Source organism: Syngnathus acus, chromosome 9, assembly GCF_901709675.1.
Source record: "Syngnathus acus chromosome 9, fSynAcu1.2, whole genome shotgun sequence".
In the NCBI taxonomy this organism is placed as follows: Eukaryota; Metazoa; Chordata; class Actinopteri; order Syngnathiformes; family Syngnathidae; genus Syngnathus; species Syngnathus acus.
The window spans coordinates 19302380-19320001 of NC_051094.1; the positions used below are offsets into that span (position 1 = coordinate 19302380).

At 43.4% G+C, this 17622-nt stretch overlaps 1 protein-coding gene and 1 long non-coding RNA gene across 2 annotated transcripts in view; both read right to left on the reverse strand.

The window, feature by feature from the left end:
* dhfr (dihydrofolate reductase) overlaps nt 1-5029 on the reverse strand; it is a 47550-nt gene extending 42521 nt beyond the window's left edge. The window contains exons 1-2 of the mRNA XM_037259560.1: nt 4734-5029; nt 1100-1149 (exon numbers count right to left, since the gene is read on the reverse strand). Of these exons, the coding sequence (XP_037115455.1) occupies nt 1100-1149; nt 4734-4825 (142 nt within the window). The 5' untranslated portion in view covers nt 4826-5029. The remainder of the gene's footprint in view (nt 1-1099; nt 1150-4733) is intronic.
* A 3968-nt stretch (nt 5030-8997) lies between these two features.
* On the reverse strand, nt 8998-12004 carry LOC119127566. The gene is made up of 3 exons (XR_005098851.1): nt 11703-12004; nt 10306-10539; nt 8998-9204 (listed from the first exon to the last, which is right to left on the reverse strand). It is a non-coding gene; the product is annotated as an uncharacterized LOC119127566 (long non-coding RNA).
* Nucleotides 12005-17622: the final 5618 nt, after the last annotated feature.

Sequence of the window (17622 nt, forward strand, 5' to 3'; positions counted from 1 at the left end):
ATTTCCCCTTGGGTTGGTGTCAGGAAGGGCATCCGCCTGTAAAATGTTTTGCTCCAAAAATGTTCTCGGTATAGGACTCTCAACCACGAGATGGCCATGGACTGTCCCCGGTGGAAGAAAGCCATACTGAGAATCCAGTCCAACCCAGCGGCGCCTGGAACATGGACTTTAAACCGATGATGATGATTATCAAACCATCTGTGCACTCTAAATCATTAAATCCATCGATCAAATTCCTCGTCCTACGTCAACAACGCCGCGCGTGCGCCCTGACGTCAGCCTCGTCGTTATTCCACAGATCTACTATATAACTATAATGTAGTGTTAACAAAGTTCAAGGAAAGACGTGGGTTTGGTAAACGGCTCTTTATTTAACAAAACAAACTTCCAGGCGTGTGGCGGCGTGGACTTCCAGCCACGGAAGTGGAAGAGAGCTCCATAGAATAGGACCGGGCGTGCGTAAAAGCCATGACCGAGCCCCATCCACCGTCCCCGGACAGCCACCCGGCCGAGCGCCGGCCCTCGACTTCCATCCACGGAGGTGAAAGACAGCTCGGTAGAGTAGGACTGGGCGTGCGTAAAAGCATTGTCCGAGCCCCTTCCACCGTCCCTGGACAGCCACCCGGCCGAGCGCCGGCCCCCGACTTCAATCCACGGAAGTGAAAGAGAGCTCCTTCGTCATCTTCGTCATCCCGTGATCAATCTTTGTCCTTTATGTAAACAACCGCCGCGCCACGCCGCGTCGCGCTGCTGACGTCACTTGAAATTCAAATTACAGTAATCCCTTGCTACATCGCGGTTCGTTTATCGCGGTTTCACTTTTTTTTTTGAAAATATTTGAAAAAAAAACACATATAAGTCGCTCCTTATTATAAGTCGCCCCCCCACCCAAACTATGGAAGAAAAAAAAAAACGCGACTTATAGTCCGGAAATTACGGTACAATGTAGTTACTTCTGCTGTCACGTCAGCCTGATTCAGAAAATATTTAAAGAGACCTCGGCTGCTATAATGCACCGAGCGCCTCTCTCTTTGTTCTCTGCTTCTACGTGTTCATATCCCTTGGGCCCTCCCTTACACTTGAAGACTTCGATAGTTACCTTCCACAGATGCCGTGGCAGTCATCTTCCGAAAGTATTTGAATTCATCACTGGAAGAGAAAAGCATTTATTGGAGATATATATTAATTCAAACACATTTTTTTAAAACAAAGTGCATAGCTTGCACCAGCTTCTGCATATAAACCACATGCTTTCCTTCATAATTTCTAAAGCATCTTATTGATAAAAGGGTTTCGAGTTTAGTTTTTCTTATTTTAAAAACCAATAATAAAAGGCAGCCCTGGTAACATTGGGCTATTGGTACGGTGGGATACTGACACAATGGAAGTGGATTTTTTTTTTTTAATGAACATCAGAAAGTCACAAAGAATCGAAGCGTGTTCTATCGAGGTACAAGTGTACTAGTAAAATTTACAATGTTACACAAAAGACAACCTATATAAGGACACTCATCAAACATATCCAATCAGAGTTACCGTAATTTCACAACCAAAGGGTGCACCGTACTAAAAGGCGCAGTCTCAATTATGTGTCATTACTGTATTTCACACACATAGGGCGCACCAATTTCCCTTGTCATTATCTCGTCGTTGTCACGTTGCTCTTCGGCAATGATCCCGGCTTTCCAGGAACCTTGAATTGTGCCTCGTAAGCATGTCTCTGTCTATGCAGAGGTACGTATTCCTCTACGTGTCACGTCCAGTCCTCTGATTGTGCCTCGTAAGCAAACGTAAACGTAAGCAAACGGGTGCCTGTATACCACGTCTCTGTAAAGCAAAGGCCAATGGCGGCAGAGGTATGTACTCCTCTACGTGTTACATCCAGTCGTCTGATTGGTTTACCGCCCCGACCAACGTAAAACGTAATGTCCTCTGATTGGTTCATCGGATGCCTGTATATTATGACTCTGTGTGGCGGAAGCCACACAAAACAATGGCGGCGAAGGTACGTACTCCTTTACGTGACACGTCTAGCCCTGTGATTGTTTTTTTTGTCCCGATCTACGTGGCGAAAGCCACACTAAACAATGGCGGCAAAGGTACGTACTCCTCTACGTGTTACGTCTAGTCCTCTGATGGTTTTTTTTGTCCCGATCTACGTCTACGCTTGTATATTACGGAAGCCACACAAAACAACTTTACGGATTTTTTAATTTGGTCCACTCAAAAGGCGCACCTTCTTAAAAGGCGCACCTTCATTTTTTGAGAAAATTAAAGGTGTGCGCCCTATGGTTGTGAAATTACAGTAATTGTAAACTGGAGCCTGAAAACCATCCCATTCACAAAAAGCAAAGGGTTAGCATTAACACATTTTTACAGACATGATACAAAACTCTCCCAGACAGCAATCATCAACCTGCAAAGTAAATACAAGATTCGCAAACAACTCAATCTGCTCCCTGGACTGCGGTTGGGGCTCCAATAAAATTAGTTAAAACCAGGGCTGTGGACTCGGACTCGGGGACTCGGTCATTTTTGCCGGACTCGGACTCGGTGCTGATTTTGACTCCACCGAGTCCGACAATAAAAAAAAATACGTTAAATTTTATTTTCATCATGCTGCTGAGAATGCGCGTAGGAATACTGTCCACAGCCCTGCTTACGATCAAGTTTGAAAAAGAACTTGACAGCATTGAGCGCCGCCGGCGTTTGTCGGCCGCCACCTCGCCAACCGGTCAAACGCGCATGCGCGTGAGGGGAAATCCCGCAAAGGAGGAGGGACAAACAGAGCGATTGGTTTTGCTGGCTTTTTAATGAATGGCGACTGTGACTACGGGGGCCCATTAGGTCCAGAAAAGCTGACAAGACGCTTGCCAAAATGGCAAGGAAAAAATGCACAGCTAAACGAATATATGACGATGAACACAGGACGTTTTTAACAGAGTTAAAGTTGTTTTTTGTTGAACGCTATGGCAAGCCATTCTGCCTGATATGTCGGACGTCATTGGCGCATTTAAAAGCTTCAAATGGTCAGCGCCACTTCAGCTCACTTCATGCCAATATCGATAAGGACTTTGCAAAAGGGACTGAATTTCGCAAGCACAAGTTTGGAGACTTTGAAAAGTCAGGCAGAAAAATAGGTACAGTTTTTCAAAAAAATTACGAAGCACTCAGAGACTGTCACACTTGCATTGTTTCAACTGGCTTGGAACATTGCACGGGCTAAAAAGCCATACAATGAAGTGGAGTTCGTTAAAATATGCCTCAGTGACGTTATTGAATTTTATTTTCATCATGCTGCTGAGAATGCGCGTAGGAATACTGTCCACAGCCCTGCTTGCTTGTTATGAAGACAAATTTAGTTGTTGCGTGCGCGCCCGCGCCTGCCTGCCTGCGTGCGTGCACGTACAAGACCGAGCGTAAGTTACAATCAATGCGGCCACGTTGAGTTGCACTTAGGCTAATGTTTACATTATGTACCAATGTCAAGGACGATTATGTCACCCAGCTTATATTATTGATGTGTTTCGATAGTTGTGGGGTCGTCACTAATTATTTGTGTTTAGATAAATGTCTGAGCTATAATGGTGTAATTAATGAGTAAAACTTGAAAGTATCTGTTTATTGTATTTGTTTATATGTTTAATAAAGACAAAGCCATCACAAAACTGTTGTAATTATTTAGATTTTGATCTAAATTAGCCTTGAATAAAGACTAAGCAGTCACATGAATTAACAGAAAAAAATGGACAGCCGGACTCGGACTCGTGGTCAAGAGGCCGGACTCGGACTCGGTGCAAAAATCCGACCGAGTCCACAGCCCTGGTTAAAACAAATTAACAAAGCAAGTCGTCAGTTTTGTCTCCATGGTTCCAGTCGGAAGCAAGTGCAAGCGTTAAACAATTGCTCACTGTCCAAGTAGGTGAGTAAATAGAATGTGTGTGTGTGTGTGTGTGTGTGTGTGTGTGTGTGTGTGTGTGTGTGTGTGTGTGTGTGTGTGTGTGTGTGTGTGTGTGTGTGTGTGTGTGTGTGTGTGTGTGTGTGTGTGTGTGTGTGTGTGTGCGTGCGCCGCCCTCATTTGAAACAGAGCTGTTGTTAGAAGGCAAGCACCTTTTCATCTTGAATAGTTATATCACAAAAAATATGAAGAAAAGGTAGCATTAAGGCTGGGAGATTCACTCATTCCCTATTCCTCAATAAGTATATTTGTATCTACTTTTGTATCATGGATTTTATGCAAGTCACCCTTCAAGCAAACGAAACATGGTTTCCCAAGAGTGCTCGGATGCAGGTTGTATTATACCCGATAAATAAACTTTAATAAAATTAACTTTATTAAACGTGTTACGTTTACTATTACGGCACTAGTTTAAATATTTCATTTGTCTTTCTGAAAATCATTCATGGAGCGGACACTCATTTTTCGATGGGAACAAAGTGCATCGAGCTTGCAAAAAAGGGGGTGAGCGGTCGGCTACGTCACGTGCCTCGTGAAAACTATCTCGTTAAAACGGCTATTTTCTTTCTTTCTTTCTTTGTCTTTTGTTGTCAATTCGAAATCATTTTTATACATTCAAACCAACCATCATTCCTCGCGTTCACTCAATCTGTGAACACGTTTTTAATACTGCAAAGATCCGCAGTTTTTTTTCCCTTCACTTTAGTCTTGTGGGGTGCCATGGGAACACGTTTTTAACACTACAAAGATCCGCACAGTTTTTTTTCCCACTTACTTTAGTCTTGTGGGGTGCCATGGGAGATGTCCGTCTCTGCCTATTCCCAGATCTGGACACATTGCCACAATACCGTTCAATATTCGAGGCATATTATTGTATCGACAGTTCTTCTTCTTCTTCTTCTGCTGCTGCTTCTTCTTCTTTCCTGCTTTTTGGCAGTATACCTCCGAATCTATGGGGCGTTGCTGGGTCGAAGGTGTGACAAGATATACGGCAGTTACAGACTAAATGCTTAATAATAATAATGATGATAAATAAATAAAAAACCATATCCTTCTATTAGCCCGGTGTTGTGCTAGATTTGGTTCCCCCGTGAGATTTTGTTCCCCCTGCCGCGGGAGCGCGCACGCCTTATTTGGAAAGCGAAAAACCGATGTCGTACGGCGTCAGCACTATGCTGTTTTCAATAAAAACATGAAGAACTCACGTTTGGGTCAGTCAATTTTAATTTTTAGAAAGGATTATTCTCATTTGATGTCTTTAAATTCATCCGCGTTCTGCCATTGAAGCGGGGTGCATTCAAAGACCAGTCGTACAGACGGAACACGCATTCACTTCACCAAAAAGCAACAATATAATTACGTGAGCTCTTTGCATAAACCTCGATGCAAAGAAACTCCTCTTTTTGGGTACCGTTACATGCTACAAGGAGTATATATTACAAAGGAGACTTTCTACTTAATTGTGATCATCATTCATCCATCCATTTTATTACTCAGGTATTTTCAAAGCAAATTAATATTGTTGCATTTATTAATTTGCTTTAAAATGACAGCGCCATATAATTAAAAGCTGACACTATAGCAATGTCAAACGTGTTCATTTAAGAAAAAGCCACACACGTTTTATGATCAAATCTTTCATAACGAGAATGATTTGAGTGAATTGATTTGAATGAATACCGTTTTTTTTTTCGTGTATAATGCGCAAAATTTAACTAATTTATTGTCCTAAAATCTGGTGTGCGCATTATACATGGGTACAATTTTTTTATTTTTTTTTATTTTTTATTTTTATTTTTTTAAGAAAATCATGGTACAACAATTTTTGAAGAAAATCTTGTCACGGATGGAGTGTGGAAAGGAGCAGGGCGACCAAGTGCAGCTTGGACCAGGGTTCATTGGAGGAACTCAAAACACAGACTTGGTAAACTAACATAACTCTCTAACAAAACCAACAACAGGACTGACCGACAAAGACGTGGAACAAAAAGACAGGGTGACATTACCAAAGACAGGAACAGCAACCAAACAGACATCATGACAGTAACACATGCAATGATCCGACGGTGAGCGAGGGGCAGACAGGACTTAAATACAAAACACGAAACACGAGGCAGGTGACCGTGGTTACATTGATTGAGGTGACACAGGAAGAGAAGGGCGACGCGAACAGAAACTATGGCAACCTAGACACATAGCAAAACTGGGGACGAGACATGACAAATCTCCCTCGAAATAAAACTTGAAATCACCTTTCTTGTTTGTTGTCAATCGCGCATCGCATTCAGCCATCCTGCCCAACACACTTAGTCAGTAAAATTCATACCGTTTTTTTTCCATGTATAATGCGCAAAATTTAACTAATTTATTGTCCTAAAATCTGGGGTGCGCATTATACATGGGTACTATTTTTTTTAAATTTTGTTTTTAATTTTTTTTTTTTTTTGACACGTCAGCTATATAAAGAGCGAGAGTTCAGTTCTCTACCTAAATGCGTATTACAGGTAATATTTTATTTCACAACACTTTGCCTTGTTCCTTTCTTCTCTGCTGTTCACTTCAAACACGCTCCATACGAACACAATGCTCTCGTATCAGACGTTTGCTCGATCACCTGCTCGTTTGCTGTCACAATGTACCCTACACAAATCCGAAACATTTGTTGCGGCTCCGAGTCACGACGAGGGGCAAGTTTTGGTTTCCAAGGGTGTTTTTATTCCTCTTCAACGTCTCTCCCATACAGAGCCGCCTTTTTCACATGTCCGCACGTCACTTTCCTCTCTTTTCATCTGATCGCGGTGGTGCCTTTATGGGCAGTCGGAGAAATCAACGCCAACAAAAAAAAATACATCCAGCCTAGTTAAGACCATACCAAAGACTATAAAAATGGGACCCATTGCCTCCCTGCGTGTGTGACGATCATTGGGACTTAAAAAAAAAATAAAATAAAAAAAATAAAAAAAATTGGGTGCGTATTATACATGGGTACAGGCTTTTTTCCAGCATCAACATGCCATTTTTAGGGTGCGTATTATACATGGGGGCGCATTATACACGGAAAAAAACGGTATTCTATGGAGCTCTCTTCCACCTCCGTGGCTGGAAGTGCCACCTCCGGGGATGGAAGTCCACGCCGCCACACGCCTGGAAGTTGACGCCAGTGCTTGGGGCCGTGTGGTGGTGAACTATTTATGTTAAAGTTATTTGATATATTTTGTTTCGTGTAGCAACTTGTAGATGTTTTTATCGTTACAGTTCAGTAGTTGTTGGCTCGTTGAACTCTTGTTTTGTTAAATAAAGAGCCGGTTGTTCCCAAAGATGATCTTTTTCTGAAATAATTTTATGTTTACGGACTTAAGTAACCCGGCCGGGTCATACCAAAGACTATAAAAATGGGACCCATTGCCTCCCTGCTTGGCACTCAACATTAAGGGTTGGAATTGGGGGGTTAGATCACCAAATGATTCCCGAGCGCGGCACCGCTGCTGCTCACTGCTCCCCTCTCCCCCAGGGGATGGATCAAAATCACACGGGGATGGGTCAAATGCAGAGGACAAATTTCACCACACCCAGATGCGTGTGTGACGATCATTGGGACTTTAAAAAAAAAAAAAAAAAAAAAGTCAAAATTTGGGTGCGTATTATACATGGGTACAGGCTTTTTTCCAGCATCGACATGCCATTTTTAGGGTGCGTATTATACATGGGGGCGCATTATACATGGAAAGAAACGGTAATTGAGAAGAAATTTCAGTTCCGAAGGCTCCTTTTGTCCCAAGGAAAGTGACAGGTGGTGGGGAGGGGGGATAAAAATTGTAACAGGAACTCTATAAAAATTGTCAAGCCGTGAAAATTACATTTGTCCACATTTTCCCTCGTTTGTCTAAAAGTCAAAGACAGTCGTGGTGGTGTTGCGGTATTAAGAGCAGGGGAAAAGGGAGCTGTGGCTGGAGGAGCTGAGGCTGGAGGAGCTGAGGCTGGAGGAGCAGTGGCAGTGGGAGCGGTGCTTGGAGGAGCTGAGGCTGGAGGAGCAGTGGAAGTGGGAGCGGTGGTTGGAGGAGCTGCGGCTGGAGGAGCAGTGGCTGGAGGAGCAGAGGCTGGAGGAGCTGAGGCTGGTGGGGATGGTGACTGTGTCATCCAGGAGGATGCTCCTTTTTTGTTTTCATACCTATGAGGCACTCTTTGTTTATTTTCTTTGTATGGTTTTAGGTGGTCAATGTTTATTTTGGGGACCAAGGCTCCATTCTCATCCTGGAGGTCAGCTGTCTTGCCCTCAATCGCCACAATTTTGTATGGCCCCAAAGAATTGGGGTTCAATTTTCCTCCCTTTCTTTGTTGAGACCTGATATTTTGTCTTAGAACAAGATCTCCGATGTGTACAGTTGGTGTGGTCCCTGAGGTTGTTTTTGGGTGCCTTGTTTTTTCCTGCGCTTTTCTAATGTGCTCTCTAACTTGCTCAAATAGTTGGTCTTGTTCGTTATGGTCTTGTGCCATAACTTCCATCCCCACCACATCCTCCACAGTGCCATCAACCTTCAGAAAAAGCAAACATTTGCTGTCATGATTAAAGTGTTAACAAGTTTTAGTTTTATATTTGTGTTTTACAATTAAGATGTAACTCAACAAATTCAACAAGCAAATTGTCCTTGATCGTATAAAAACTTCTCCATGATACTGTATATCCTTGTAATGGATCATGGATCTTGATGTGCCAAAATCTTACCTCGTAGTGTTCTGGCACTTGAATGGGGTAGCATGCCTCTCTGCCGAACATTAGAAAGTAAGGCGAGTAGTTTGTCGTCATTTGTTTTTTGGTCCGCAGACCAAACATAACTGCATCCAAATATTCATCCCAGCTTTCTGGATGCTGACAAACCACTTTGCTCTGAGCTCTAAAAAACAAAATCAGTTTTAAAATTGCGCTGGTGACAGTGTTGTTGTTTTTTTATTAATTTTGGAGAATTGTATATAAATGACTCCAATAACAATTTTTAAACCAAAATGTGTTTTTTCTGACCTAACAGTTTTTATAGGCATGTTATTTACTTTGAAAGTGCCCTGAAAACAAAAACAAACTCACGAGCAACATCATAACAAGAAATTGTCAAAGATTAATGTGGGTAAACGAAGTATACTCACCTTTGAATTGTCCCATTTAAATTTTCCACCAACCCATTAGTTTGAGGGTGGTATGGTGAGCAAAGGCTTCTTTTTATGTCAAGCATTTCACATACTCTCTTGTTGATCTGCAGTTGCCAGGGGAAAGAATAAGTAATTGAGTTGGGCAATTTTGCAGTGAAATTGTCAGGTTTAATTCGCTGACTGAATAACTGTTAAGAGAAGAGCAACAGCAAACAAACCACAAGTGAGACAGAATATTAATTCTTTTCTCGCGAGGAGTGCAGTACAGATCGCTTACAACAATCTCACTACACTAAATATCTGTATGCACTCCCGCTCTTTTTATTTGGATTAGCCCTACCCACAACGTGAGACAAAAGCCCCTAAAGGGAAGGGGGAAAGCACGTGGGCTTTACCTCGTAAGCAAAAATCACAAGGTGTTACATACTGATAAGAACATGTGGGAAGAGGAGTTTGAGTGGACTGGATAGAGAAGAGAAAGCCCTTGACCTCTAGTCAAAACATAGCAGGGGATGTTTTACAACATTGTGTAGGATGGGACAAGCTAGGTTATTTATTACTGGATACGCACCAACATAAGCATCCGATCAAGATAGTTTGGAAAACCCTGACAATGATGGTCACTTGTAGGTTCATCGGGGGTGCAAGACAGCGATGAGGCATGTTGTTTCTCAAAATGGTCTTTGTTAAAAAGGAACTGTCTCGGTAGATGTCTTCTTTTTGCTGAGTTGTCAGCTGCGTCCTGTCTGACCCAGCTGTAACCTCTCTCCTGACCCAGCCGTAACCTTTCTCTTCTGTGGTACATCATAAAAACAGCAAGGCCAAACAGCAAGCATATATTGCAGTAATATTGCGGGAAAGCATTGATTAGAGAACGCATGATAACATATATGTACATTTTTCTAACAGAAATAGTGTTTGAGAATGTGAGCTTAAAGTCATCACTATACTGGCTTTGCATCACAAATACACAGAAGGAAAATACAACACCCACAACTGCAACAGTCACAAAACACGGACAAAATACAATGAGCAGTAAGAAACATTTTATTTTTTATTTTACTCCAGCTATTTTATGAAGTTCGACATCCTTTCGTTGCTTTCATCGGCCACACAAAATAAAGTTGCAGGCCAGATATGCCCTCAGGGACTTGTATTTGACAGCTATGGTGAAGATAATTTCTGCCAAACACTGTTGTACTTACTGCATTGACAAATTATTTGCCTTGATCTGTCAAGATCCTTTTTGGCGACTCAAATTGGTAGACGAATTTTAGGATACAGGCGGTAACATCAGCAGCAGACTTCGACCTCAATGGATAGGCTTGAGGCCATTTCGTGAAATAATCGACCATCACGCAAATATATTGGTATCCATCTTTTGTCTGAGCCAGTTTGCCAATGAGGTCCATCCCCAAGAGTTCGAATGGCTGAGACACCTAATAAATAAATATTTATAAAAACAAATTGTGTTAAACTGATGTTGCTGAGAAAAATAGTTATATAAAGTATGCCACATACAAAATACTATATAGACCTTGGGTCAAAATAGAGAACATTATTTGGATTACCGTTTTTTTCTGTGTATAATACGCAAAATTTAACTAATTTGTTGTCCTAAAATCTGTGGTGCGCATTATACATGGGTACAAATTTTTAAATTTTTTTTTTTTTTTAATTATTATTATTATTTTTTTAATTTTAAATTTTTGTTTTTGTTTTAAGAAAATCATGGTACAACAAAACCAACAACAGGACTGACCGACAAAGACGTGGAACAAAAAGACAGGGTGACATTACCAAAGACAGGAACAGAAACCAAACAGACATCATGACAGTAACACATGCAATGATCCGACGGTGAGCGAGGGGCAGACAGGACTTAAATACAAAACACGTTACAAGAACAATAGTGTGTTTGTACTGTGCTCTGGTCATTTCGTCAAAGAAGGGATAATAGTCCTCTTCTCTTCTTGACTGACAATGAATGTGATAGTTTAATACAATCAGCAAATAACAAAATGCGTATTACAGGTAATATTTTATTTCACAACACTTTGCCTTGTTCCTTTCGTCTCTGCTGTTCACTTCAAACACGCTCCATACGAACGCAATGCTCTCGTATCAGACGCTTGATCGATCACCTGCTCGTTTGCTGTCACAATGTACCCTACACAAATCCGAAACATTTGTTGCGGCTCCGAGTCACGACGAGGGGCAAGTTTTGGTTTCCAAGGGTGTTTTTATTCCTCTTCAACGTCTCTCCCATACAGAGCCGCCTTTTTCACATGTCCGCACGTCACTTTCCTCTCTTTTCATCTGATCGCGGTGGTGCCTTTACGGGCAGTCGGAGAAATCAACGGCAACAAAAAAAAATACATCCAGCCTAGTTAAGACCATACCAAAGACTATAAAAATGGGACCCATTGCCTCCCTGCGTGTGTGACGATCATTGGGACTTAAAAAAAAAAAAAAAGAAAAAAAAAAAAAAATTGGGTGCGTATTATACATGGGTACAGGCTTTTTTCCAGCATCAACATGCCATTTTTAGGGTGCGTATTATACATGGGGGGCGCATACACGGAAAAAAACGGTAACTGACCTGTATAGGCATGACCTCTGTTGGGCTTTTTATTGATATGCCGGCTGCCTGACATTCGGTGCACTGGGACACCTGACAATGACAAGGTTTGTGGAAAAGTAGTCATTGTTAATAAATGCATGCAAAAAGGGCAAGATCTTAGATAATCATTTTGAATTGTTTGCAAAAGATACAAAGGAATAGTTTCATTCATTACGTTTGCAGGCTAAAAAAAATGAACAAACAAGTATACTCTTTTTGTATTGTTTACATACCCACTCATTAATGTCAACAGACATCGCTGGCCAGTAATATCTCAGAGAGATGCTGTCTTGTTTTATTTTGCCCGGTGTGTGCCCCTGCCGGGCTGGCATGAAAACTCTTAAAAATGTAATTTGCCTCTTCAGCACCACAGACAACCTTCACTTGGACTGCCTGGTCTGTGCCTTTTTGGCGGCAATAATACAGCTCCCCTCCTGAGTAGAAGTAAAAATAAAACGTTGAATTAGCACCATACTTGTGGTAATTCATTAAGTGCTCACTCAATACACCTAATTGCAAATTTGCTACTTGGACAAAAGAAAAACATTAGTTTCATAATATATCAAATGTTCACTCAATGGGTCTACAACCAAATATGTTACTTTAGTTTGATAAGTTATCAAATATTTACCGTAATTTTCGGACTATAAGTCGCGTTTTTTTTTCATAGTTTGGGTGGGGGGGCGACTTATAATAAGGAGCGACTTATGTTTTTTTTCAAAAACTTTCAAAAAAAAAAAAAAAAAAAAAGAAAAGTGAAACCGCGATAAATGAACCGCAATGTAGCAAGGGATTACTGTAATTTGAATTTCAAGTGACGTCAGCAGCGCGACGTCGCGTCAGCAGCAGCTCCGTCGAGTCAATCTTTGTCCTTTATGTAAACAACCGCCGCGCTGCTGACGCGACGTCGCGGTCGCGCGTCAGCAGCGCAACGTCGCGTCAGCAGCGCGGCGGTTGTTTACATAAAGGACAAAGATTGACTCGACGGAGCTCTCTTTCACTTCCGTGGATTGAAGTCGGGGGCCAGCGCTCGGCCGGGTGGCTGTCCAGGGACGGTGGATGGGGCTCGGACATGGCTTTTACGCACGCCCGGTCCTACTCTACGGAGGTCTCTTTCACCTCCGTGGATAGAAGTCGGGGGCCGGCGCTCGGCCGGGTGGCTGTCCAGGGACGGTGGATGGGGCTCGGACAATGCTTTTACGCACGCCCAGTCCTACTCTACCGAGCTGTCTTTCACCTCCGTGGATGGAAGTCGGGGGCCAGCGCTCGGCCGGGTGGCTGTCCGGGGACGCTGGATTGGGCTCGGTCATGGCTTTTACGCACGCCCGGTCTTATTCTATGGATCTTTCTTCCACCTCCGTGGCTGGAAGTCCACGCCGCCACACGCCTGTAAGTTTGTTTTGTTAAATAAAGAGCCGTTTACCAAACCCACGTCTTTCCTTGAACTTTGTTAACGCTACAATATAGTTATATAGTAGATCTGTGGAATAACGACGAGGCTGACGTCAGGGCGCACGCGCGGCGTTGTTGACAAAGGACGAGGAATTTGATCGATGGATTTAATGATTTAGAGTGCACAGATGGTTTGATAACATCATTGCTTATATAATAGTTATTTGATATATAATTTATATATCGTTATATATGGGCCTGTGGAATATTTTGAAGTGCAAGAGCCGTCAGCGGCGCGCACGCATTGTTGACAAAGGACGATTGATGGATTTAATGAATTGGAGTGACACAGATGGTTTTATTAACGTGTTATTTATGTAATAGTTTTTTGAATAACTCTGAATTTTACGTCAGGGCCGTTCTCAGCTCTTAGTTTGTGTTTATGTCACGTTAGCATACCTATCGTTTAGCCTGTTGTTGCTCGTTCATGACTGTTCTTGGTGTTGGATTTTGTCGAATAAATTGCCCCCCAAAATGCGACTTATACTCCGGAGCGACTTATATATGTTTTTTTTCACTTTTTTGGGCATTTTATGGCTGATGCGACTTATACTCCGGAGCGACTTATAGTCCGAAAATTACAGTACTCAATAGATCTACAAATACTAGTTACTTGAAAAAAAAACATAGCTTGAGTTGTACTCAACAAATTCAACAATTTCCTTCATAGTGAGGTGTGTTATATATATTGCTTCCAACATTTTATAAGTCAATTATTTGTCTTATAGAGTAATTACTCTAAAACTTGAGTTTCTGACGTTAGTGTAGAAATGAGCAGGTTCTGCAATGTGAATGTTTGGTGCGTCTCTGGATCTAATTTGCTTGATTTATGTACATTGTGTATCTTACCCTCAACGTCGTAAAAAGAAGCTTTTATTCTCAATACGTACTTCTCCTTCTTCGTAATACCATTTGGGTATTCTTGTTTTGTTTTGTAGGCAATAATTTGTTGGTAAATAGTTGGGTCCATTGTGCGGCAGCGTATTGTTGTCAGAAAACAATGGCGAAATGACACGAAGTGCGCACTTACAAGGTGGGGTAAAATGGGTGCTTTGGTGACAAGTTTGAATTCAAGACAATATTGTTTGACCAACAAAGGAAAGAAAACATTATCTATTTGTTTATTTATTTATTTAACATCCAATATTGTATAGTTATCAGTGCACAAATCATTTATTTACATATACACCGTTTTAAATGGGGGGGAACATATTCTCACGGGGCAGCCGTGAGGATGTGTTCACCCCCTGTAATTTGGCCTAGAAATAAGGGAACCTGTTCAAATTTGCCACACTACCTGAACTGACCCCCAGGAAGACAGAAAAAAAACAGCTGGAGTCCAGCACTCACCGTTCTCAAAATAAGGGGGGGGAACATATCCTCACGGGGCAGCCGTGAGGATATGTTCCCCCCCTATAATTTGGCCTAGGAATAAGGGAACCTGTTCAAATTTGCCACACTACCTGAACTGACCCCCAGGAAGACAGAAAAAAAAACGCTGGAGTCCAGCACTCGCCGTTCTCAAAATAAGGGGGGGAACATATCCTCACGGGGCAGCCGTGAGGATGTGTTCCCCCCTGTAATTTGGCCTAGGAATAAGGGAACCTGTTCAAATTTGCCACACTACCTGAACTGACCCCCAGGAAGACAGAAAAAAAACAGCTGGAGTCCAGCACTCACCGTTCTCAAACTAAGGGGGGGGAACATATCCTCACGGGGCAGCCGTGAGGATGTGTTCCCCCCTGTAATTTGGCCTGGGAATGAGGGATTCTGTTCAAATTTGCCACACAACCTGAACAGACCCCCGGGAAGATAGAAAAAAAGCCAGTCGATGTCCAGGACTCACCGTTCTCAAAATTGGAGGGGGGCACAAATTTTCACGGCTTGACAATTTCTATAGAGTGACGTCAGCAGCGCGACGCGTCGTGGCGCGGCGGTTGTTTACATAAAGGACAAAGATTGATCACGGGATGACGAAGATGACGAAGGGCCCCACGTACTACCGGCATCATTAGCGGCTTTGTTTCTAAGTGACACGGCGGACGAAGAGTTTGAAGGATTTAAGGATTTGGAGTGACACAGAAGGTTTGAAAAACTATTATGGCTTTTACCCACGCCCGGTCCTACTCTCCGGAGCTCTCTTTCACCTCCGTGGATTGAAGTCGGGGGCTGGCGCTCGGCCGGGTGGCTGTCCAGGGACGGTGGATGGGGCTCGGACATGTCTTTTACGCACGCCCGGTCCTACTCTACCGAGCTCTTTTTCACCTCCGTGGATGGAAGTCGAGGGCCGGCGCTCGGCCGGGTGGCTGTCTGGGGACGGTGGATGGGGCTCGGTCATGGCTTTTACGTACGCCCGGTCCTATTCTATGGAGCTCTCTTCCACGTCCGTGGCTGGAAGTCCACGCCGCCACACGCCTGGAAGTTTGTTTTGTTAAATAAAGAGCCGTTTACCAAACCCACGTCTTTCCTTGAACTTTGTTAACACTACAATATAGTTATATAGTAGATCTGTGGAATAACGACGAGGCTGACATCAGGGCGCACGCGCGGCGTTGTTGACGAAGGACGAGGAATTTGATCGATGGATTTAATGATTTAGAGTGCACAGATGGCTTGATAATACTATTGCTTATACAATAGTTATTTGATATCTGATTTATATATCGTTATATGGGCCTGTGGAATATTTTGAAGTGCAAGCGGCGTCAGCTGCGCGCACCCATTGTTGACAAAGGACGATTGATGGATTTAATGAATTGGAGTGACACAGATGGTTTTATTAACGTGTTATTTATGTAATAGTTTTTTGAATAACTCTGAATTTTACGTCAGGGCCGTTCTCAGCTCTTAGTTTGTGTTTATGTCACGTTAGCATACCTATCGTTTAGCCTGTTGTTGCTCGTTCATGACTGTTCTTGGTGTTGGATTTTGTCGAATAAATTGCCCCCCAAAATGCGACTTATACTCCGGAGCGACTTATATATATATTTTTTTCACTTTTTTGGGCATTTTATGGCTGATGCGACTTGTACTCCGGAGCGACTTATAGTCCGAAAATTACGGTACTGTTTTTCCGAGGCTTCACCAGCATGTTAATTTTCCAACACGTAGTGACAGCTTCCTGGACCTGGTCTACTCTACACATAAAGGAGCTTTCAAAGCCGCCCCCCTCCTCCATCTTGGACTTTCTGGCCATCTCACTGTTATGCTTTTGCCCGCATACAGACAAATGGTGAAAGCATCCAGGCCGGTTCGCAAGCGGGTGTGGCCTGAGGGTGCCTCTGATGCGTTTCGTGACTGCTTTGGCACTACTGACTGGGACATGTTTAAGCGGGCGGCCACTTGCAACGATCGGACAGACATAGAGGAGTATACTGACTCTGTTTCATCTTACATCACGAAGTGCATTGATGATGTGACCCACTCGAAATCCATCGTCACTCGGGCTAACTGGAAGCCATGGCTGACAGGGGCTGTCCTCAGGCTGCTGAGGGCCAGGGACAAAGCCTTCAGAGCGGGGGATGAGGCTGGCTTGAGGACAGCGAGGGCCGACCTGTCCCGGGTCATCAAGGAGGCGAAAAGGGCGTTCTCTTGCAGGATTACCGCCCACTTCAAGGACAGCAAGGACGCACGGAGCCTTTGGCAGGGCATTCAGACCATCACGGACTACAAGCCCGCGCCGCAGAGCTGTGAGGGCGACGTCCGTCTGCTCAACGATCTTAACCACTTCTTTGCTCGCTTCGACGCTCAGAACAGCACTTGCCCGCTGAAGGCCCCTCCCCCTCCACACGAGCAGCCCCTGTGCCTCTCTGCTGATAGCGTGAGGAGGGCGCTTGCCGCTATCAACACTCGTAAGGCGGCGGGCCCTGACAACATCCCGGGTCGAGCGCTGAAGGACTGCGCTGGGGAGCTGACGGGTGTCTTCACGGACATCTTCAACATTTCCCTGCAGCAAGCCGTCGTCCCTTCGTGTTTCAAGGCTGCCATCATCGTACCTGTGCCGAAGAAACCTGCCCCGTCCTGCTTCAATGACTACCGCCCCGTGGCACTGACGCCCATCATCATGAAGTGCTTTGAGCGGCTTGTCATGGAGCACATCAGATCGCTGCACGTTCGCTTCTTAGACTTAGACTTAGACTTAGACAGAACTTTATTGTCATTTTGTCAACACTAGGTGTGTACAAAACGAAATTTCGTTGCATACGGCTTTCAGCAATGTAGAGGTATTTCGGCTGGTTAAAAAAAAAGTGACATTCTATATAAAAATATGAGATAAGATAATTATAAAGTACAAAGTGCAGCAGTGATAAAGTATGTGAACAGTGCAGGAGACAAAAACAGTATTTACAAGTGTGCAGAGGAATGCTACGTTTGAATGTTCAGCAGTCTGACGACAGCAGGGAAAAAACTATTGCAGAACCTGGTGGACCTGCAGCGGATGCTGCGA